Below are 23,904 nucleotides of genomic sequence, written 5' to 3'. Positions count from 1 at the left end.
ATACGTGAACTGTGTTCAGAGACATTAAATGTAATAACACAAACCACACATCTAGAAAATATACCAGGAAATATTGCTGGTAAATGCACCGATAATTTTCTGTAAAGTTTTAGGCTGAATTTTTAAAATACAGAAATACAGAAAAAGGAATTAAAGAAAAATGCCAAAATAACACAATGTTTATTTTTCTGTATTTGCCAAATTTCCCTCAATGAACATCCATTACTTTTAAAATCAGAAAAATTATTTTCTTTAAAAATTTATTGTATGACACCAAAAACAAAGGCAACAAAAGCAAAAATAAGCAAGTGGGACTACATCAAACTAAAAAACTTCTGCACAGCAAAGGAAACCAACAAAATGAAAAGGCAACCTTCAGAAGGGGAGAAAATATTTGCAAATCATGTATCTGATAGGGGATTAATATCTAAAATAACTAAAGAACTCACACAACTCAATCACAAAACAACAATTCAATTAAATAATGGACATAACTGAATAAACATTTTTGTAAAGAAAACATACAAATGACCAAAAGGTACATAAAAAGATGCTTAACATCACTAATCATCAGGGAAATGCAAATCAAAACCACAATGAGATATCACCTTACACCTGTCAGAATGGCTATCAACAAAAGACCACAAATAACAAGCACTAGGGAGGATGTGGAAAAACTGGAACCCTTGTGCACTGTTGGTGGGAATGTAAATTGGTACAGCCAGTATGGAGAACAATATGGAGGTTCCTTAAGAAACTAAAAATAGAGCTACTATATGATCCAGCAATCCCACTCCTGGGCATATTATATCTGGAGAAAAACATGGTTCAAAAAGATACATGCACTCCCAATGTTCACTGCAGCACAGTTTACAATAGCCAAGACACTGAAGCAACCTAAATGTCCATCAACAGAGGAGTGGATAAAGATGTGGCACATATATACAATGGAATATTACTCAGCCATTGAAAAAATGAAATAATGCCATTTGCAGCAATGTATATGGACCTGGAGATTATCAAAGTAAGGGAAGAAGTCAGAGAAAGACAAATATCATATCATATGATGTCACTTACATGTGGAATCTAAAAAAAATGATACAAATGAACTTATTTATAAAACAGAAACAGACTTAGAGAATGGAATATTATTCAGCCATAAGAAAGAAGGAAAGCCTGCTATTTGCTACAACATGGATGGAATTTGAGGGCATTATGCTAAGTGAAATAAGCCAGACAAAGAAAGACAAATACTACATAGTAGTATCACTTATATGTAGAATCTTAAAAAAAAGTCAAATTCATAAAAACAGAGTAGACAAGTTGTCAGGGACTGCAGGGTGGGGGAAATAAGGAGAGATTGGTAAAAGAATACAGACTTTTCAGTTGCAAGATGAATAAGGTCTGAGGATTTAATGTATAACATGATGACTATAGTTGATAATACTGTACTGTATCATTGAAATTTGCTAAGAGAGTAGAACTTAAATGTTCTCACCGCCCCCCAAAGTTTATAAATATAAAACAAATATGTGAGGTGATGGATGTGTTAATTAACTAGATGGAAGAATCTTTTCACAATGTATACATATATCAAATTATTACAATGTATATTTTAAATATCTTACAATTTTATTTGTCATTTATACCTCAGTAAAGCTGGAAAAAAAATCACACAGCAAAAAAAAAAAAAAAAAGAATTTACTGTAAAACAGAATTCGATCTAAAACAATGTCATCTTAGACAATCTGAGGGAGTTTAGTTACTAAAATATCATGATAACATACATATTGGTTCCATAATATATAACTCCACAGGTAGAGTTTCATTCCCTAATGAAAATTTAATAATAATTATACTTTCTTTACCTTTTATGTATTAAAAAATAAAAAAATATATACTTACAGATTTAACCAGCAAGGGGTAAGTGAATCCAAGTGTTTCTCTTTTACCAGCGTCAATATTGCTTTTTTATGCTGAGGATTTATGCTGCCATCACTGAATAAAATGAGTAATGGTTTCTGAAGTCTTAAATAAGTGGGAAGATTTTCCACAGTGATTTCTGGCTGTTTAAAACAAAAAACAAACCAAGAGAAACGGAGAATTATAGTGTATAAAGTAGAAAATAATGTTCAAATCACTCTTGCAATTTTAGTTTGTAAAATATATTTCAAACACTTTCATTTAAGTGGAGATTTTGCTATACTGATTAATAACTATGAATCTCAAGAGTTTTTTAATTTAAACCCATTTTGTCTTAAGAATGAGTTATTTTCAAAATAAAACTACTAATAGAATTTGAAAATAAATTAAAGGAGCTCCCTGTTTTACAAGGATGTAGCACTTCTAATAATTTCTTATGCTAAAATCTGGATCAGACTAGCCAACATACACATGACAAATAAAATTCTTGTTATATCTTTATAAAATTTTTGAAAAAAAACATAAGCTGAGCTTTAAAGATATAATCTTTTAACATCTATGATTACTTAAAAATTAATAAAATCTTACTTTGTTTCAAAATTATGCATTTTTAGCATAATTAAAGTAATCCAATAATATGCTAAAACAAATTTTAAAAGTCTCTTATTTCTTTGGGGTTTAAAATAACAATGAAAAAATTTAGTAAGAAATAAGAAATTTTACCCTTTTATTCTTTTTACTAATTAAAAAAGAACAATGTTTTTTATATATTTGTAGAAGACAACTTGTCTAGGCTGTTATTAACAAGAATTGAAAAGAGTAACAAACAAAGTTAACATATTCAGGATTAAAAATAGCAGTGACACTATATATAAAATAGATAACTAATAAGGACCTACTGTATAGCACAGGGAACTCTACTCAATACTCTGTAATGGCCTATATGGGAAAAGAATCTAAAAAAGAGTGGATATATGTATATGTATAACTGATTCACTTTGTTGTATACCTGAAACTAACACAACATTGTAAATTAACTATACTCCAATAAAAATTAAAAAAAGAAAATAGCATTGACTTAGAATATTAAAGGCTTCTACTATTTTCCATTTTTAGTACCACATCTATTAATTCATCTTCTGGATGTACTTATGAGCTGGATTAAATCTTCCTATATCATAAAACTAATCCCCTGCTGACAGATAAGGAAACCAAAGACGAGAAGCTGACTTGCTGAAGTCACACAGCTTAGTAGGAGGAAGAGTTAAATGAAACTAGCACTCAGGCATCCTGTTCACCAGCTTCCCATTTCATTGGATCACACTAGAAATCCAAATGAACAATCTTTTTCATGGTGCCAACCACCTCTGATTCATCCCCAAACACCAAACTCTGGCACATACTTTTCCATACTTAGTTCTCAAAACAACTTTCCTCTGCCAATTCTCATTTTCCTTTAAATTCTTTCTCTTCACACTCAAAATCCTCTTTTCACACCTTCCTCTTTCATGATTTAAATCTTAGATCCCTTCTTCTGCAAACTCCTCTGTGTTGTATTCTTGTATTAACTATCATCTTTTCTCTTCTACATGAGTTATGTCCCCTTCCTAAAATTGACAGATCTCATCAAGCCAGCAGAATGGATTTGACGAATCCGGTGCAATGGAGCCACCACTGCTCAATCCAAAAATTTATTGAGAACTTCAAGATCTTATGCTGGGTACTGAATCAAAAAGAAGTAAGATGCTTACCCTGCCCTCAAAGAGTTCATAGTTTAGAGAAGGAAAGAAGTATACAAACTGCTGTGATCCAAGAAAAAACTTAATGTGTGACACTAAGGAAACCTATTGGCTCTAAATTAAAACTAAAAAACAAGTTAGGGGAGCTCATGGGTGATCTTAGGAAGTGGTATTTGATCTGGGCCTTGCATAAGGAATAAGACCTTGATAGATAGAGGTGTGTGCTAGAGCGGGGATTCCAGATACAGGGAGCATCATGAGGGTGCAGACAGGTGTTAAGGCATGCAGAGTATCTGGGGAACAGTGAGAGTGAAGCGTACCAGACTCAGGCAGGCAAGAGGCAAACGTGGCTGTCAAACCAGATGGGAAAATGACTCCATAGGTTTTCTAGCTCTCAGGAATACTGACATTTTGTATCAAATGAATGACATGGTTAGGCCTGTTTTAGATGACTAACTAACTGGAATATGAATTTGTGGAAAGACAGGCTAGTGACAGGCACTGCTCTTTCCTATGTCAGGAAAGAAAGAGTAAGAGTTGTGTGAGTTTAGAAGTTAAGATTAGAAACAGAGTTAGGAATCATCAGCTAGTATGACAGTAGAAGTTATGGGTATAGATAAAGTCTCCCAAAGAAAAACATAGCAAAAAAAGAAAAAAGGGTTGAAGATGTAATTCTAGAGTGGCCAGAGGGTTGAAAGTGTACCTAGAGAGGATTGAATTGCAAAAGCCAAAGGAAGAGAGAATTTTAAGAAGGAAAAGCACAATCAAGAGTTTTGATTGCTATTCAGAGGTTAAGGAGAAACAGAAAAGGTCATCAAATGTGGTCGCTGGAAGGTGACCTTTGGCTATTTGCGTATGTAAGAGACTATAATAGTGTGGGTTCTGATATTCTTAACTTATTCATAATAAGAACATAAAAAGGAACTCCATGTATCTGAGAAAAGTGCTAAACATATTACCTAACAAATAGTTCTAAGTGTGACAGCCTTGGATATATCATTGCTTACTTATGATATTTACATAGTAAATTATCATGTATTTCAGATTTGGGCACTATTTACCTGGACTAATTTGTCATCAGGTTCATTAAAATAAAAGTTCGATGTTATATAAAAAATGTTTACCATCCGGCCATCCACTCCTCTTTCCTATCCAGAGGAAGGATCCAAAGTCCTTCTGGTAACTAGGTGTAGGCCAGGAGACAGTTTACTGCTAGCTGGCTACTGTACACAGTCACTGATTATCTAGACTTAAAGCTCCAACACAAAGCAGCATTGAGAAATTTAATAACCACTTGAAGGTTTTAGAATTTATGAAAAGATCGTAACTAAAAGCAAAATAAATTTTATTACAGCTGTTCACTATTTAGTTGAACACTGAAAACCAAAACGTTGTAAATTTGCCTTAACTATAAACATTGATAGTTGCTAAGCTTGCCCACAGTTTCTCAGCCTTAAAGAATATAATCTTAAAGAAAAAAATTAGATACCTATTTTTATCTAGCAGTTAGGCAAAGATTAAAGAGTAAAATGATACAAATCTTCTGCTGGGCGAAAAAGGAATAAATGTCAGAAGCCTTCAAAATGTGCCTACCCTTTGGACTAGCAATTCAAATTCTATGAACTTACCATACGTATATAGTCGTAGCAACACCCAAAGATTATCTATAAGGATGGTCCCGGAATAAAACAAAACAAAACAAACTAAAGACATCTTAAATATTAACCAACAGGAAATTAGATAAATTGTGGTTTATTAGTACAACAGAATATTATGCCAATATTTAAAAACTAATATGCAAATCTTTATTTCTTGGTGGAAATATCCCTTAATATAAAAAGATAAACACATATATACACATGGAATTTTTTTTTAAGTTCGGGAAAATATATCCCCAAATTTAAACTTGGTTAAAGAAGTTATGGTTTATTCTGATTTTCTTCTTTATGGTTTCCTGTATTATCTTGGAAAAAAAAGCTAAAGTCTTATAATAATTCCAAAAATATTACACTATGTATATGCTAAAGAAAGTCATTTAATAATGTCATTAAAGACAAAAATGTTACTTTATAAATAATTTAGAAAACCACATCCTGAAAATAGTAATGATTTGATTAATTATAAACTGTAACTTTAATTGGGGGAGGGGAGGCAATAGAACTGAGGTCACAAAAAACTTAAAGAATACATTCATTTCTTTGAGCCTAAAATGTAATATCATTTAGATCAGCATGACAAAAAACAGTAACAGGAGGATATTCGTTCAGTATTTATAGTTGATAATAGTGCCCCTATGGCACTTTAGAAAGGTAGGAAAGCATAAATTTATAATATTCTAGCTACAATTAATATTAATGCAAAACAACCAAAATCAAGAAATGCAGGTTACATCTGCTGGGCCCCTGAATCCATTATTACACAAAGTAAGCATCAGAAAAGGACTTTCGTAAGACAGTATTTTGCTCTAAAATGGTAAAAGTAATAATACCAGGTAACATATGTTGAGTGTTTACCAGGGGCCAAACACTGTACACAGAGCACTGAACACCTATCTCATTTAGTCCTTACAATAACGCTCTGCAGCAGGGGCTACTATCACCTACATTTTACACATGTGGAAACTGAGGCACAGAGATGCTTACATACAGCCAGTAGGAAGACAAGCAAGGATCTGAAGCCCAGAAGTCTGCTCTCTGGAATCTATGTGCTTTATGCCAAGTTTCAGCCTAGATTGAGTACTTCAACTGGCCATCAGTCACAAGCATCTTAGCAATAAAAATAATCCAAAGACACGTAAACTTTTGGCAGTGGACTAAAGAAGCTGTATGCATAACAGGTGAATAATAAAACAGAGCAACCCAATGAATCTTGACATCACAACACATCATGCCCTGTGCCAACAAAAGCTGGAAAATCACATATTAAAACACACTGTCTTTAACTGGTCTAGATTTTCTTATTTCAAATAACATCCTTATTATAAAATATACTCACAAATGTTTCCAGTGATGCATTTGTTATTATTTGAACTATTTCTTGAGCATGGACGTTAGCTAATGAAATGCTCTCGATTTTGCCTTCTTTGTGTCTGGCAAGCAGCAGGGCTGGAAGAGTTACAGCATATTTATTTGACCTATGGAGAAACGTAGTATTAAAATTTCCAACCAAAATATAGCAAATCATCAAAAATATGAACAGTTAGGCCAAGAAGTCACAATGGAGGCAGCAAATGGGAAGCCCTACTAAGGAAAAAAGAACTCGATTTCCAGACAAACTTATCTTCTATGTGAGACTATCTGAGCAAGTTCAAGAACCTTGATAATCTAGATTAGAAGAAAGCAACAGATAGTAATCTAGCCAGATTTGTTTTTCTAGACAACTTATTCATCAAGAAAATGTCCAAATAGGATTAGGAACACACTGAATGGTTCTCCACTTTTTGGGCTGCTCACCAAACTGCTGAGCCAAGGAGACAGGCATTTATGAGAATGGGCCTGTTATTTGCCAGGCACTATACCAGGTGCTTCTAGTTAAGTCTTTATTTAACCGTCAGAACAGCCCTATAACCCTCTGTTTACTGATGATGAAAGAGCGGTAAACAGCAGAGACAGAATTCACACTGAGGTATTCCAGATACAGAGTTTGTGCTCTCTCCACTGAAACAGAGCCCAAATCTGCTCCCTCCTACCACTACTTTTGCTAACTAAACTTCAAAGAAAATCACTAAATAGGAAAAAAATGCCTTGTGTGAAATTACCAGTGATGTAGTCACATTTATATCATGTAAAAACTTAATTCATGCTAAAACAAAAGTATAGACATTATAATATTATAAGCATTAGTAGAAAGCCCAGTCTTCAGATTACCTGTTGGTAATATAACCAGTTGGTTATAAACGAAACATACTCTGAAAACTACTGGTCTAGAAGAGAGTGGGTGACTGTCCATGTGTCAGGTGAACAGGTCTCATATTCCCTAAAGATCTGGAGTTCTGTATTCACTTTTAAAAAATCACTGATTTCATGGAGCTCGATCATCAAAAGCATGTGTCACCAGTATTTAGGATGAAAGATTTAAGCTCAGAAATGACAATGAGGAATAATATAGTCAGAGGGTAATAAACACAAACTGGGGCTTATTAACTCCACGTGCATCTGAAGATGAGTCATAAGAGTAGAACATAATATGTATTCATAATTTCCAAATTTTCAGTTCAGTCCTTCATTCCACAGCAACTGAAATATTTGATACTTCACAGGAACCCCGAATTCTACAAATAAAGCAACTTAAGTGGCTAAAAAAAGCACTGCTTAAGTGTATGTCTGCAATAACAAAATTAAGTAGAACTATCAGTTCGTCACCTAAAACTCTGCGAGAAATACAGAAAAACTGATTTTTATGTAGACCTTGGTGGCAAATCAAAACCCAGACACTCAAGAAATAAAATTCCTCAAAAAACTATGACAACTGAAAAGAATTTATCGCAGGTAATAGAATCCAAAGAGGAAAACTTTTACAGGAAGATGAAGTAGTATGAATCCAATGTTGCCCCATGAAGGCCTCTAGCCTAAAGAAGAATTTTGAATATCTAAAAATTCTAAATAGCCAAGTAGTACTTCCCAGATCTGCCCAGAAGGAAATTAAAAATTTAGTTATGTTGCTGCCCTATTTTCCTTCATCAACTGTGTAAAGACAAACAATATTTTGCAAACTTCTTCCTCCCTAAAATTAGAAGACCAACAGACTTACAGTGTCAAAACATCTTCTTCAGAATAAATTCCTGTGATAACATATCCTTTTAGGTAGTTTCCTGCTTCCGTGAACTCTTCTTTTGCTATAAATACACAAACAAGTTAAAAATCTGAAACCTTTCAAGTTATGTATGCTATTCAACTGACGAACATGTTTACAGATGATAGTGCTTAATTATTCATTAATTATAAAGATGTTTAAGTTCAGACCTTACATACCTTATTGGTTCTAAAATATATCTGTGTTCTTTTTATAACATTTGATTACTACAGAAATGTACATTGATGTAATACAATTCTGGTTCTGTAAATAAATGTACTCCAAATGTACAGTTGACCCTTGAACAACACGAGTTTGACCTGCATGGGCCCACTTTATACATGAATTTTTTTCAATAAATATAGTACCTGTATTTTCATTTAACACACCTTTAAACTAACTAAGTGTGGGGAAAAGTATGTGTTCAACTGTGTTCAAGAGATCACAATATGCGGAATCAAAAGAAGTAGAGTTTGAGTCCTAATTCTATCCAAACTGAGCTTCCTGCCCTTGGGTGGGTCATTTATCAATTCCTTTATTTTTGAGGCAGAGACAGCAGTCTGGGGATTTTCAACTGTGCAGAGGGTCAGCACCCCTAACCCCCTCGTTTTCAAGGGTCAACTGTAATTTATAAGATTTATAGGATTCTAATCATACAGATTTAGTAAATAAATACTGGTTCCTTTTTAATCTACTCCTAAGGCAAGGTAAATGGAGACAGCTGTCCTATATGTAGCCTGGAAAGAAAAGCAGGTAAGTGAAATGATACACACATTATAACCACAAAATCTAAAAGTGTTCATATGCATAGAAAAAATAGAAGACTGGAAATTCTAGTCCTCTAACAGTGTCTGTGTTAGGATTCTATAATTATGAGGGATTTGTTATCTTCTTCTTTTATTTCCTGTATTTTCTGTAATGTGTTTTTGTTACTTTTAAACTTTGATTAATTTGTGTATCAGTCTTTTCCCATTTGTTATGATATACATATTCAAAATAAGAACTATTATCTCTGTAGGTTTCTGAATACATTTTCATAAATAATAGCATATTCTGGACCTTATAACCAAGAAGCAAGTCTGAATTAAACAGTTGTAGACTAATGAGAAAAGAGCAAAGGTAGACTGATATAAATGATGTATTCTTGACAACTGAAGGCCAGATGATAGCTCAGCTCGCTGCACAAAAGGTTCATAGCAGTTGAAATAGAAAAACTATGATGGAAGAATTGAATCATAAAGCACCTAGAGGTCTGGGTATGCTGAACCCAAAAGATCTGTACCTTAGTAGTCAGCACTATATTCGTGATGTGAGCGTCAACACAGTTAACACTGGGTAACCACAAGATTGTTTTCTTTAAAATGATGCATACTTTCCACAAGACTGAGAAACACTGTAGGAAAGCCAGCTTACTAGAGTGGCAAAATCCACCAGCAGGCAGCACTGAGAGCTCATTTCTAATCATAAATTTCATGAGAAATGAGTAACCCATGAAAATATTTTCTTTAGCCTGTGCTATAACAAAGTCAAAAAGATTCATAAGAAAACTAGGCAACTAGAAAGAACTGAGTGCTGTACTTTCATTTCTAAGAGAAATTTCTCTAAATTCTGATCAATAATTGATGATTGTTATCTAAAGCAATGACATAATGGAATCTGTTTTAGCTTCTTCTTTTTTGATAAGAAAATTACACTAATATTCCCATATAATTTCCTCATGAAGAAGACTTAACCTCATGAATATGTTTCTTGCAAGGCTCTGCATGAAACCACTTGTACATAAAGTCTAAGTTCCTTGGGGAATGGGAGCATTTAAGACTGTAGACCTCAGTTGCATATCCATTCCCACTAAATCAAAGTGTAAATTCTCCTTTGAATATCTGAAACCAGGCACATTCTCTTCCTTGGTGAAAACTGCATATATGTCAGAATATATGGCAACCCAAATATGAGGAAATACTCAGTTATCTAAATAAGAAGTTTTTTAAACCACTATAAATATACTTGAGGTTTAATATTAACGGTGACTTACAATATTTAGTTGTTTTAACTTTAAACATATTTTAATTGCATAAAATAAATACTTTAGGAGCTTCAAGATGGCGAAGAGTAAGACGTGGAGATCACCTTCCTCCCGACAAATACATCAGAAATACATCTACACGTGGAACAGCTCCTATAGAACACCTACTGAACGCAAGCAGAAGATCCCAGACCTCCCAAAAGGCAAGAAACTCCCCACGTACCTGGGTAGGACAAAAGAAAAAAGGAAAAACAGAGACGAAAGAATAGGGATGGGACCTGCACCAGTGGGAGGGAGCTGTGAAGGAGGAAAGGTTTCCACACACTAGGAAGCCCCTTCGCGGGCGGAGACTGCGGGGGGCGGAGGGGGGGAGCTTCGGAGCCATGGAGGAGAGCGCAGCCACAGGGGTGCGGAGGGCAAAGCGGACAGATTCCCGCACAGAGGATCCGTGCTGAGCAGCACTCACCAGCCCAAGAGGCTTGTCTGCTCACCCGCCGGGGCGGGCGGGGACTGGGAGCTGAGGCTCAGGCTTCGGAGGTCAGATCCCAGGGAGAGGACTGGGGTTGGCGGCGTGAACACAGCCTGAAGGGGTTAGTGCGCCACAGCTAGTCGGGAGGGAGTCTGGGAAAAGGTCTGGAGCTGCCGAACAGGCAAGAGACTTTTTCTTGCCTCTTTGTTTCATGGTCCACGAGGTGAGGGGATTAAGAGCGCCGCTTAAAAGAGCTCCAGACACGGGCGGGAGCCGCGGCTATCAGCACGGACCCCAGAGACGGGCATGAGATGCTAAGGCTGCTGCAGCCGCCACCAAGAAGCCTGTGTGCGAGCACAGGTCACTCTCCACACCTCCCCTCCCGGGAGCCTGTGCAGCCAGCCACTGCCAGGGTCCCGTGATCCAGGGACAACTTCCCCGGGAGAACACACGGCGCGCCTCAGGCTGCTGCAACGTCACGCTGGCCTCTGCCGCCGCAGGCTCGCCCCGCATCCGTACCCCTCCCTCCCCCCGGCCTGAGTGAGCCAGAGCCCCCTAATCCGCTGCTCCTTTAACCCCGTCCTGTCTGAGCGAAGAACAGACGCCCTCAGGCGACCTACACGCAGAGGTGGGGACAAATCCAAAGCAGAACCCCAGGAGCTGTGCGAACAAAGAAGAGAAAGGGAAATCTCTCCCAGCAGCCTCAGAAGCAGCGGATTAAAGCTCCACAAACAACTTGATGTACCCTGCATCTGTGGAATACCTGAATAGACAACAAAGCACCCCAGATTGAGGAGGTGGATTTGGGAGCAACGATATATATATATATATTTTTTTTCCCTTTTTCTCTTTTTCGGGTGGATGACAGGGTCTTGGTGCTCCAAACGGACGTCAGGCCTGTGCCTCTGAGGTGGGGAAGCCGAGTTGAGGACACTGGTCCACCAGAGACTTCCCAGCTCCACATAATATCAAACAGCGAAAATCTCCCAGAGATCTCCATCTCAACGCCAAGACCCAGCTCCACTCAACGACCAGCAAGCTCCAGTGCTGAACACCCTATGCCAAACAACTAGCAAGACAGAAACACAACCCCACCCATTAGCAGAGAGGCTGCCTAAAATCAGAATAAGGTCACAGACACCCCAAAACACACCACCAGACGCGGACCTGCCCACCAGAAAGACAAGATCCAGCCTCATCCACCAGAACAAAGGCACTAGTCCCCTCCACCAGGAAGCCTACACAACCCACTGAACCAACCTTAGTCACTGGGGGCAGACACCAAAAACAACAGAATCTATGAAGCTGCAGACTGCAAAAAGGAGACCGCAAACACAGTAAGTTAAGCGAAATGAGAAGACAGAGAAACACACAGCAGATGAAGGAGCAAGGTAAAAACCCACCAGACCAATCAAATGAAGAGGAAATAGGCACTCTACCTGAAAAAGAATGCAGAATAATGACAGTAAAGATGATCCAAAATCTTGGAAACAGAATGGAGAAAATACAAGAAATGTTTAACAAGGACCTAGAAGAACTAAAGAGCAAACAAACAATGATGAACAACACAATAAATGAAATTAAAAATTCTCTAGACGGAATCAATAGCAGAATAACTGAGGCAGAAGAACGCATAAGTGACCTGGAAGACAAAATAGTGGAAATAACTACTGCAGAGCACAATAAAGAATGAAAAGAATTGAGGACAGTCTCAGAGACTTCTGGGACAACATTAAATACACCAACATTTGAATTATCGGGGTGCCAGAAGGAGAAGAGAAAAAGAAAGGAACTGAGAAAATATTTGAAGAGATTATAGTTGAAAACTTCCCTAATATGGGAAAGGAAATAGTTAATCAAGTCCAGGAAGCGCAGAGGGTCCCATACAAGATAAATCCAAGGAGAAACACGCCAAGACACATATCAATCAAATTATCAAAAACTAAATACAAAGAAAAAATATTAAAAGCAGCAAGGGAAAAACAACAACTAATATACAAGGGAATCCCCACAAGGTTAATAGGTGATCCTTCAGCAGAAACTCTGCAAGCCAGAAGAGACTGGCAGGACATATTCAAAGTGAAGAAAGGGAAAAACCTACAACCAAGATTACTCTACCCAGCAAGGAGCTCATTCACATTCGATGGAGAAATTAAAACCTTTACAGACAAGCAAAAGCTAAGAGAATTCAGCACCACCAAACCAGCTTTACAACAAATGCTAAAGGAACTTCTCTAGGCAGGAAACACAAGAGAAGGAAAAGACCTACAATAACAAACCCAAAACAATTAAGAAAATGGTAATAGGAACATACATATCAATAATTACCTTAAATGTAAATGGATTAAATGCTCCAACCAAAAGACATAGACTGGCTGAATGGATACAAAACCAAGACCCATATATATGCTGTCTACAAGAGACCCACTTCAGACCTAGGGACACATACAGACTGAAACTGAGGGGATGGAAAAAGATATTCCATGCAAATGGAAATCAAAGAAAGCTGGAGTAGCAATTCTCATATCAGACAAAATAGACTTTAAAACAAAGACTATTACAAGAAACAAGGAAAGACACTACATAATGATCAAGGGATCAATCCAAGAAGAAGATATAACAACTGTAAATATTTATGCACCCAACATAGGAGCACCTCAATACATAAGGCAAATGCTAACAGCCGTAAAAGGGGAAAGCGACATTAACACAATCATCATAGGGGACTTTAACAGCCCACTTTCACCAATGGACAGATCATCCATAATGAAAATAAATAAGTAAACACAAGCTTTAAATGATACATTAAACAAGATGGACTTAATTGATATTTATAGGACATTCCAACCAAAAACAACATAATACACTTTCTTCTCAAGCGCTCATGGAACATTCTCCAGGATAGATCATATCTTGGGTCACAGATGAAGCCTTGGTAAATTTAAGAAAATTGAAATCGTATCAAGTATCTTTTCTGACCACAACGCTAAGAGACTAGATATCAATTACAGGAAAAAATCTGTAAAAAATACAAACACATGGAGGCTAAACAATACACTACTAAATAACCAAGAGATCACTGAAAAAATCAAAGAGGTAATCAAAAAAATACCTAGAAACAAATGACAATGAAAACACGATGACCCAAAACCTATGGGATGCAGCAAAATCAGTTCTAAGAGGGAAGTTTATAGCTATACAAGCCTACCTCAAGAAACAAGAAAAATCTCAAATAAACACTCTAACCTTACACCTAAAGGAACTAGAGAAAGAAGAACAAACAAAACCCAAAGTTAGCAGAAGGAAAGAAATCATAAAAATTAGAGCAGAAATAAATGAAACAAAAACAAAGAAAACAATAGCAAAGATCAATAAAATTAAAAGCTGGTTCTTTGAGAAGATAAACAAAATTGATAAACCATTAGCCAGACTCATCAAGAAAAAGAGGGAAAAGACTCAAATCAATACAATTAGAAATGAAAAAGGAGAAGTAACCACTGACACTGCAGAAATACAAAGAATCATGAGAGATTAGTACAAGCAACTATATGCCAATAAAACAGACAACCTGGAAGAAATGGACAAATATTTAGAAAAGCACAACCTTCCGAGAATGAACCAGTAAGAAACAGAAAATATAAACAGACCAATCACAAGCACTGAACTTGAAACTGTGATTAAAAATCTTCCAACAAACAAAAGCCCAGGACCAGATGGCTTCACAGGCGAATTCTATCAAACATTTAGAGAAGAGCTAACACCTATCCTTCTCAAACTCTTCCAAAATATAGCAGAAGGAGGAACACTCCCAAACTCATTCTACAAGGCCACCATCACCCTGATACCAAAACCAGACAAGGATGTCACAATGAAAGAAAACTACAGGCCAATATCACTGATGAACATAGATGCAAAAATCCTCAGCAAAATACTAGGAAACAGAATCCAGCAGCACATTAAAAGGATCATACACCATGATCACGTGGGGTTTATCCCAGGAATGAAAGGATTCTTCAATATACGCAAATCAATCAATGTGATACACCATATTAACAAACTGAAGAATAAAAACCATATGATCATCTCAATAGATGCAGAAAAAGCTTTCAACAAAATTCAACACCCATTTATGATAAAAACCCTCCAGAAAGCAGGCATAGAGGGAACTTACCTCAACATAATAAAGGCCATATATGACAAACCCACAGCCAACATCATCCTCAATGGTGAAAAACTGAAAGCATTTCCTCTAAGATCAGGAACAACACAAGGTTGCCCACTCTCACCACTATTATTCAACATTGTTTTGGAAGTTTTAGCCACAGCAATTCAAGAAGAAAAAGAAATAAAAGGAATCCAAATCAGAAAAGAAGTAACACTGTCACTGTTTGCAGATGACATGATACCACACATAGAGAATCCTGAAGATGCTACCAGAAAACGACTAGAGCTAATCAACGAATTTGCTGAAGTAGCAGGATACAAAATTAATGCACAGAAATCTCTTGCATTCCTATACACTAATGATGAAAAATCTGAAAGTGAAATTAAGGAAACACTCCCATTTACCATTGCAACAGAAAGAATAAAATACCTAGGAATAAACCTACCTAAGGAGACAAAAGACCTGTAGGCAGAAAACTATAAGACACTATGAAAGACATTAAAGATGATACAAACAGATGGAGAGATATACCATGTTCTTGGATTGGAAGAATGAACATTGTGAAAATGACTATACTACCCAACACAATCTAAAGATTCAATGCAATCCCTATCAAACTACCACTGGCATTTTTCACAGAACTAGAACAAAAAATTTCACAATTTGTATGGAAACACAAAAGACCCCAAATAGCCAAAGCGATACTGAGAAAGAAAACAGAGATGGAGGAATCAGGCTCCCTGACTGCAGACTATACTACAAAGCTACAGTAATCAAGACAGTATAGTACTGGCACAAAAACAGAAATATAGATTAATGGAACTGATAGAAAGCCCTGAGATAAACCCACACACATATGGTTACCTTATTTTTGATAAAGAAGGCAAGAATATACAATGGAGAAAAGACAGCCTCTTCAATAAGTGGTGCTGGGAAAACTGGACAGCTACATGTAAAAGAATGAAATTAGAACACTCCCTAACACCATACACAAAAATAAACTCAAAATGGATTAAATACCTAAATGTAAGGCCAGACACTATAAAACTCTTAGAGGAAAACATAGGCAGAACACTCTATGACATAAATCACAGCAAGATCCTTTTTGACTTACCTCCTAGAGAAATGGAAATAAAAACAGAAATAAACAAATGGGACATAATGAAAATTAAAAGCTTTTGCACAGCAAAGGAAACCATAAAAAAGACGAAAAGAGAACCCTTATAATGGGAGAAAATATTTGCAAATGAAGCAACTGACAAAGGATTAATCTCCAAAATTTACAAGCAGCTCATGCAGCTCAATAACAAAAAAACAAACAACCCAATTCAAAATGGGCAGAAGACCTAAATAGACATTTCTCCAAAGAAGATATACAGATTGCCAACAAACACATGAAAGAATGCTCAACATCATTAATCATTAGAGAAATGCAAATCAAAACTACAATGAGATATCATCTCACACCGGTAAGAATGGCCATCATCAAAAAATCTAGAAACAATAAATGCTGGAGAGGGTGTGGAGAAAAGGGAACCCTCTTGCACTGTTGGTGGGAATGTAAATTGATACAGCCACTATGGAGAACAGTATGGAGGTTCCTTAAAAAACTAAAAATAGAACTACCATACAACCCAGGAATCCCATTACTGGGCATATACCCTGAGAAAACCATAATTCAAAAAGAGTCATGTACCAAAATGTTCATTGCAGGTCTATTTACGATAGCCAGGATGTGGAAGCAACCTAAGTGTCCATCAACAGATGAATGGATAAAGAAGACGCAGCACATATATACAATGGAGTATTACTCAGCCATAAAAAGAAACGAAATTGAGTTATTTGTAGTGAGGTGGATGGACCTAGAGTCTGTCATATAGAGTGAAGTAAGTCAGAAAAACAAATACCGTATGCTAACAGATATATATGGAATCTAAAAAAAAAAAAATGGTCATGAAGAACCTAGGGGCAAGATGGGAATAAAGACGCAGACCTACTAGAGAATGGACTTGAGGACACGGGGAGGGGGAAGGGTAACCTGGGACCGAGTGAGAGAGTGGCATGGAGATATATACACTACCAAATGTAAAACTGATAGCTGGTGGGAAGCAGCTGCATAGCACAGGGAGATCAGCTCGGTGCTTTGTGACCACCCAGAGGGGTGGGATAGGAAGGGTGGGAGGAAGGAAGACACAAAAGGGAAGAGATATGGGGATATATTTATATGTATAGCTGATTCACTTTTTTATAAAGCAGAAACTAACACACCATTGTAAAGCAATTATACTCCAATAAAGATGTTAAAAATAAATAAATACATTAATTTAGCAATACTGTTTTTTTCCACTGTCACATTTTATTACAGTTATATTTATACACATACAGATACATCTATATCTTAGCTCTGTCAGCAAAAGAGTTGAGAGGCAAGAACACCCCCATTACTAAAATATTCCTAACCCCTAGATCTTGGTTTCTAAATTCAATGTCCCACTAAAAGGAAATTGGACTCCTTGGAGAATTGTCTGATTCTAGGAATGGGGCTAGGAACATCATGTGACAAAAGGACATTTTCAAAAAATAATGGCGACATGTCAAAAGGTCATAGGTACCCAGGACGGAAATGAAAAAAAAAAAAAGGACATAATAGAGTGAAAGGCTCCCACTGACCAAATCTATCTAGGATAACCTGAGCAATCTAATGATAGTAACTGATTATAATCCACTGAATAAAATAAGAACTCAGCCATCCATACTGATAAACAAACAAATGAGTAGTATGCCAACTAATAAAGGTAGAAGGAATAATGGAGTTAGAAATCTCCCACTTGGCAACTGTCATAGTTATACCTCTTGCAGGCAGTGAATTTTAAAACTGCTGTGCAAAAGTAAAATGAGAAACAGGACATTTACAGAGTTTTAAACTATATCCCTACAAGATATTTATTAACTACAAAGCAAAAAGTAGTAACTTTCTAGTAGAGGGGCCTGAAAGATACACCAGTAGATAAAAGAGACATTTCACCCCTCATGGAACTCACATTATTCTTCAAACCATTAGAATCTATATGAACAACAAATTAATATCTGATACAAAATAAGTGATCAGCAAATGTTAGTAGTTAGCGTTTATGAATAAAATCCAAATGTACATAAAAATGTTAATGGATTATAAGAGCCTTTTATTGTTATATGTTTTCTCATCCAATACATGTTGAAAATCCAGCAACTATCATATGATTGTCTACAAAAAACAAAAACAGGAAGAGGAGCTAATACCTGACTTAAAAGGCTTAGAAGCAATCAATCCAGTAAAATAATTAAAAAGCATCATATCCAGATTACATCATTCTGGCACACCAGACCACCTTTATATACTTTAACATTATGCTTTTGACTTCTGTTGAGAGATAACTACATGTAAATTTTATCATCATTTGTACAGAAGTATGAACAAGAACACTGCTCCTTATGTTGATCTCTAAATAAAATATACATGTATATATACATATGTGAAAAATTCCTCTCAGCATGTACAATCAGAGAAATAGTTTGTCTATGGGTGACTCAGCACCCTAACTTGTATTGTGCCATTTATTGTATAATGATAATAAATTGGCAAAAATTTTATCTTTCTGTTTCTATTTGCTACCAGATTGCTCAGGGTTAAGTTTTATGATCAACCGCAGTGTTTCTAGGTATTCTACATAATTATCCCCTACTTTTATTGCTTAACTCTTATCCTTATTTTAATGATTTTATTGTATTTGTGCTTTTTATTATCTGAAGACTAATTCTTTTTGGAAGGAGGCCCAGTGTAAATAATAAATGAGAACTTCAGGACACCAGGCACTTGAGGTAGGTAGAAAACAAAGTCAACTGTGGGTGCAAAAACATGAGAAAGGGAAAGACGGAGTAAAACACAGAGTCATTTACTTCATGATTTTTCATAGAGAGAATACAAATTAGAAGGTTATGCCATCTGGATTTTGCCCTCTAAGATGGTAAGCCACATTGCACACATTAACATTCCTTTTATTTCTTTCTAGTGAGTTCTTTTGGCTTTTATTTTAAAAAATTTTGAAGACAAAGTAGAAGGGGAAAATCACTAGGCAGCAATTTGTAGAAAGCAAAATTTAATAAGTACTTAATAGTATCTACTAAATACAATTATAATGCTAGACTTTGGGGATCTTCTTCCCATACAAATATCCTTAAGATATTTCATTCAGAATTTGAAATTCATCTTAAATAAAAGAAAAATAAAAAGGAGGGAAGTTTGCTACATAAATGGAAAGAGTAAGCATGAGATTGCCAACTAAAAATTGTTACTTGCCATCTACCTCTGCAAGGATGAGGTCACTAGCCACTGCAGTCACCAACCTTCAACACACCCTGAAAGGAGTTCAGGGTGAGATCAATAATGAAGCACTCTGTGCTCTGGGAAAAACTGGCAGAACAGGCCTTCAGATAGCCAGCTATTTTCAGGAGATTTTATGGGCCCAGTTTCTTGCATCTTCTCTTATCTAGAAAAGCAGCACTAAAATCATTAACAGAGACATCTGCTCCTCGTGACTAGCAACAACCTTCTTGTGACTAGCAGCAATCTTTTGCCAAAATATGTCCTTGACTGCATGTATCCCCTTCACCACAGTTACGTATATACTGACTACCCCCTACCTCTTTGGAGCAGTTCCTCAGAGCTATCTGAGATGCTGTCTCCCAGGCTATGGTCCTCATTTTGCCTCAAATAAAGCTTAACTCACAACTCTCATGTTATGCAGTTTTTTTCAGTCGACATGATGAGGAAAACACTAAGGGTTTTGCTACCCAGGTTTTGGAGAGGCCATCCATCTCCAAAGCCAAGAGAATAACATTCCAAGTAATACCACTGGTCAGAAAAAATGCCCTGTGTACTCTTTCTTTAAAATTTACTGAAAGACACAGTCTTATGAAGGACAGAAAAAAATAAATAAATAAAGAATAGGAGTTTAAGAATAGAGAAGTTGTAATATTAAAAGAACACTATAGCCAATGATACTATGTAAAAAAAAAGTAAAACTAATTGCTGTAAGCACTGTATCAAAGCTGAAAGCAAAAACATTAATTTGAAATTAAATATGAGATGAATTCATTTTCTTAGTTCAGTCACCCAAGGCAATGGAAATGAAAGCAAAAATAAACAAATGGGACCTAATCAAACTTACAAGCTTCTATACAGCAAAGGAAACCATAAAGAAAACAAAAAGACAACCTACAGACTGGGAGAAAATATTTGCAAATGATATGACCGACAAGGACTTAATTTCAAAAATATATAAACAGCTCACACAACTCAATAACAAAAAAAGCAAAAAACCCAATCAAAAAATGGGCAGAACACCTAAATAGACACTTCTCCAAAGAAGACATACAGATGGCCAATAGGGACATGAAAAGATGCTCATCATCGCAAATTATTAGAGAAATGCAAATCAAAACTACAATGAGGTACCACCACACACCTGTCAGAATGGCCATCATTAAAAAGTCTAAAAATAATAAACGTTGGAGAGGGCGTTGAGAAAAGGGAACCCTCTTAGACTGTTGGTGGGAATGTAAATTGGTACAGCCATTATGGAAAACAGTATGGAGGTTGCTCAAGAAACTAAAAATAGAGTTGCAATATGATCCAGCAATCCTACTCCTGGGCATATACCCAGACATAACTATAATTCGAAAAGATACAAGCACCCCTATGTTCATAGCAGCACTATTCACAATAGCTAAGACATGGAAACAACCTAAATGTCCATTGAAGGATGAATGGAGGAAGAAGGAGTGAGATATATACACACACACACACACACACACACACACACACACACACACACACACACACAATGGAATACTATTCAGCCATAAAAAAGAATGAAAAAATGCATTTGTAGCAACATGGATGGACCTAGAGATTATCATACTAAGCAAAGTCAGTCAGAAGGTAAAAGACAAATATCATATGATATCACTTATATGTGGAATCTAAAATACAACACAAATGAACATATCTACGAAAGCAGAAACAGACTCACAGACATGGAGAACAGACTTGTGGTTGCCAAGTTGGGGAGGAGTATGTGGGAGGGAAGGATTGGGAGTTTGGGATTAATAGATACAAACTATTATATATAGGATGGATAAAAAATAAGGTCCTACTGTAGAGCACAGGGAACTATATTCAATATCCTGTGATAAACCATAATGGAAAAGAATATGAAAAAGAATATATATGTATTACTGAGTCACTTTGCTGTACAGCTGAAATTAACACAACACTGTAAATCAACTATACTTAAATAAAATAATTTTTAACATCTTTATTGGAGTATAATTGCTTTACAATGTTGTATTGGTTTCTGCTGTATAACAAAGTGAATCAGCTATATGCATATGTATATCCCCATATCGCTTCACTCTTGCATCTCCCTCCCACCCTCCTTATCCCCCCCCTCTAGGTGGTCACAAAGCACCGAGCTGATCTCCCTGTGCAATGCAGCTGCTTCCCACTAGCTATCTATTTTACATTTGGTAGTGTATGTAGTCAATGCTACTCTCTTAACTTCATCCCATTTTACACTTCCCCCTCCCCGTGTCCTCAAGTCCATTCTCTACAGCTGTGTCTTTATTCCTGTCCTGCCCCTAGGTTCATCAGAACCATTTTTTTTCCTTAGATTCCATATATATGTGTTAGCATACTGTATTTGTTTTTCTCTTTCTGACTTACTTCACTCTGTATGACAGACTCTAGGACCATCCACCTCACTACAAATAACTCATTTTTGTTTCTGTTTAGGGCTGAGTAATATTCCATTCTATATATGTGCCACATCTTCTTTATCCATTCATCTGTCGATAGACACTTAGGTTGCTTCCACGTCCTGGCTATTGTAAATAGTGCTGCAATGAACACTGTGGTACATGACTCTTTTTGAATTATGGTTTTCTCAGGGTATATGCCCAGTAGTGGGATTGCTGGGTCACACGGTAGTTCTATTTTTAGTTTTTTAAGGAACCTCCATACTGTCCTCCATAGTGGCTGTATCAATTTACATTCCCACCAACAGTGCAAGAGGGTTCCCTTTTCTCCACACCCTCTCCAGCATTTATTGTTTGTAGATTTTTTTGATGATGTCCATTCTGACTGGTGTGAGGTGATACCTCATTGTAGTTTTGATTTGCATTTCTCTAGTGATTAGTGATGTTGAGCATCCTTTCATCTGTTTGTTGGCAACCTGTATATCTTCTTTGCAGAAATGTCTATGTAGGTCCTCTGCCCATTTTTGGATTGGGTTGTTTGTTTTTTTGATATTGAGCTGCATGAGTTGTGTGTATATTTTGGAGATTAATCCTTTGTCAGTTGCTTCATTTGCAAATATTTTCTCCCATTATAAGTGTTCTCTTTTCATCTTGTTTATGGTTTCCATTGCTGTGCAAAAGCTTTTAAGTTTCATTAGGTGCCATTTGTTTATGTTTCTTTTTATTTCCATTTCTCTAGGAGGTGGGTCAAAAAAGATTCTGCTGTGATTTATGTCACAGAGTGTTCTGCCTATGTTTTCCTCTAAGAGTTTTATAGTGTCTGGCCTTATATTTAGGTCTTTAATCCATTTTGAGTTTATTTTTGTGTATGGTGTTAGGGAGTGTTCTAATTTCATTTTTTACAGGTAGCTGTCCAGTTTTCCCAGCACTACTTATTGAAGAGGCTGTCTTTTCTCCATTGTACACTCTTGCCTACTTTATCAAAGATAAGATGACCATATGTGCATGCGTTTATCTCAGGGCTTTCTATCCTGTTCCATTGATCTATATTTCTGTTTTTGTGCCAGGACCATACTGTCTTGATTACTGTAGCTTTGTAGTATAGTTTGAAGTCAGGGAGCCTGATTCCTCCAGCTCCATTTTTCTTTCTCAAGATTGTTTTCGGAGAGACCTTCAAGATGGCAGAGGAGTAAGATGTGGAGATCAACTTCCTCCCCACAAATACATCACAAATACATCTACATGTGGAACAACTCCTACAGAACACATATTGAACACTGGTAGAAGACCTCAGACTTCCCAAAAGGCAAGAAACTCCCCACGTACCTGGGTAGGGCAAAAGAAAAAAGGAAACACAGGGACAAAAGAATAGGGACAGGACCTGCACCTCTGGGAGGGAGCTGTGAAGGAGGAAAAGTTTCCACACACTAGGAAGCCCCTTCACAGGCAGAGACGAGTGGTGGGCTGGGGGGAAGCTTCCGGGCCATGGAGGAGAGTGAAGCAATATGGATGCAGAGGGCAAAGCAGAGAGACTTCCACACAGATGATCAGTGCCTACCAGCACTCACCAGCCTGAAAGGCTTGTCCGCTCATCTGCCGAGGTGGGTGGGGGCTAGGAGGTGAGGCTTGGGCTTCGGAGTTCAGATCCCAGGAGGAGGACTGGGGTTGGCTTCATGAACACACCCTGAAGGGGGCTAGTGCACCACAGCTAACCTGAAGGGAGTCTGGGGAAAAGTCTAGAACTGCCTAAGAGGCAAGAGACCATTGTTCCATCAGAGACCCCCTGGCTCCACGTAATATCAAATGGCAAAAGCTCTCCCAGAGATCTCCATCTCAATGCTAACACCCAGCTCCACTCAACGACCAGCAAGCTATAGTGCTGGACGCCCTATGCCAAACAACTAGCAAGACAGGAACACAATCCCACCCATTAGCAGAGAGCCAGCCTAAAATCATAATAAGGTCACAGACACCCCAAAACACACCACTGGACGTGGTC

The 23,904-nt window shown here is 36.9% G+C and overlaps 1 protein-coding gene and 1 long non-coding RNA gene across 7 annotated transcripts in view; one reads left to right on the top strand and one right to left on the bottom strand.

The window, feature by feature from the left end:
* Positions 1-23,904, top strand: part of LOC309654456 — a 354,889-nt gene that overhangs the window by 177,809 nt on the left and 153,176 nt on the right. The window lies entirely within an intron of this gene.
* Positions 1-23,904, bottom strand: part of TXNDC16 (thioredoxin domain containing 16) — a 120,032-nt gene that overhangs the window by 7,920 nt on the left and 88,208 nt on the right. For all 6 annotated transcript variants that reach the window (XR_014260243.1, XM_082448397.1, XM_082448399.1 and 3 more), the window contains exons 17-19: positions 8,412-8,496; positions 6,657-6,795; positions 1,906-2,066 (exon numbers count right to left, since the gene is read on the bottom strand). Coding sequence is in view for 5 of the 6 variants with exons in the window: in XM_082448397.1 (XP_082304523.1) it covers positions 1,906-2,066; positions 6,657-6,795; positions 8,412-8,496 (385 nt within the window). In the remaining variant the exon portion in view is untranslated. The remainder of the gene's footprint in view (positions 1-1,905; positions 2,067-6,656; positions 6,796-8,411; positions 8,497-23,904) is intronic.

Source organism: Balaenoptera physalus, assembly GCF_965194825.1.
Source record: "Balaenoptera physalus genome assembly, chromosome: 2".
Taxonomy (NCBI): Eukaryota; Metazoa; Chordata; class Mammalia; order Artiodactyla; family Balaenopteridae; genus Balaenoptera; species Balaenoptera physalus.
This window is presented reverse-complemented; position numbering and strand designations above follow the sequence as displayed.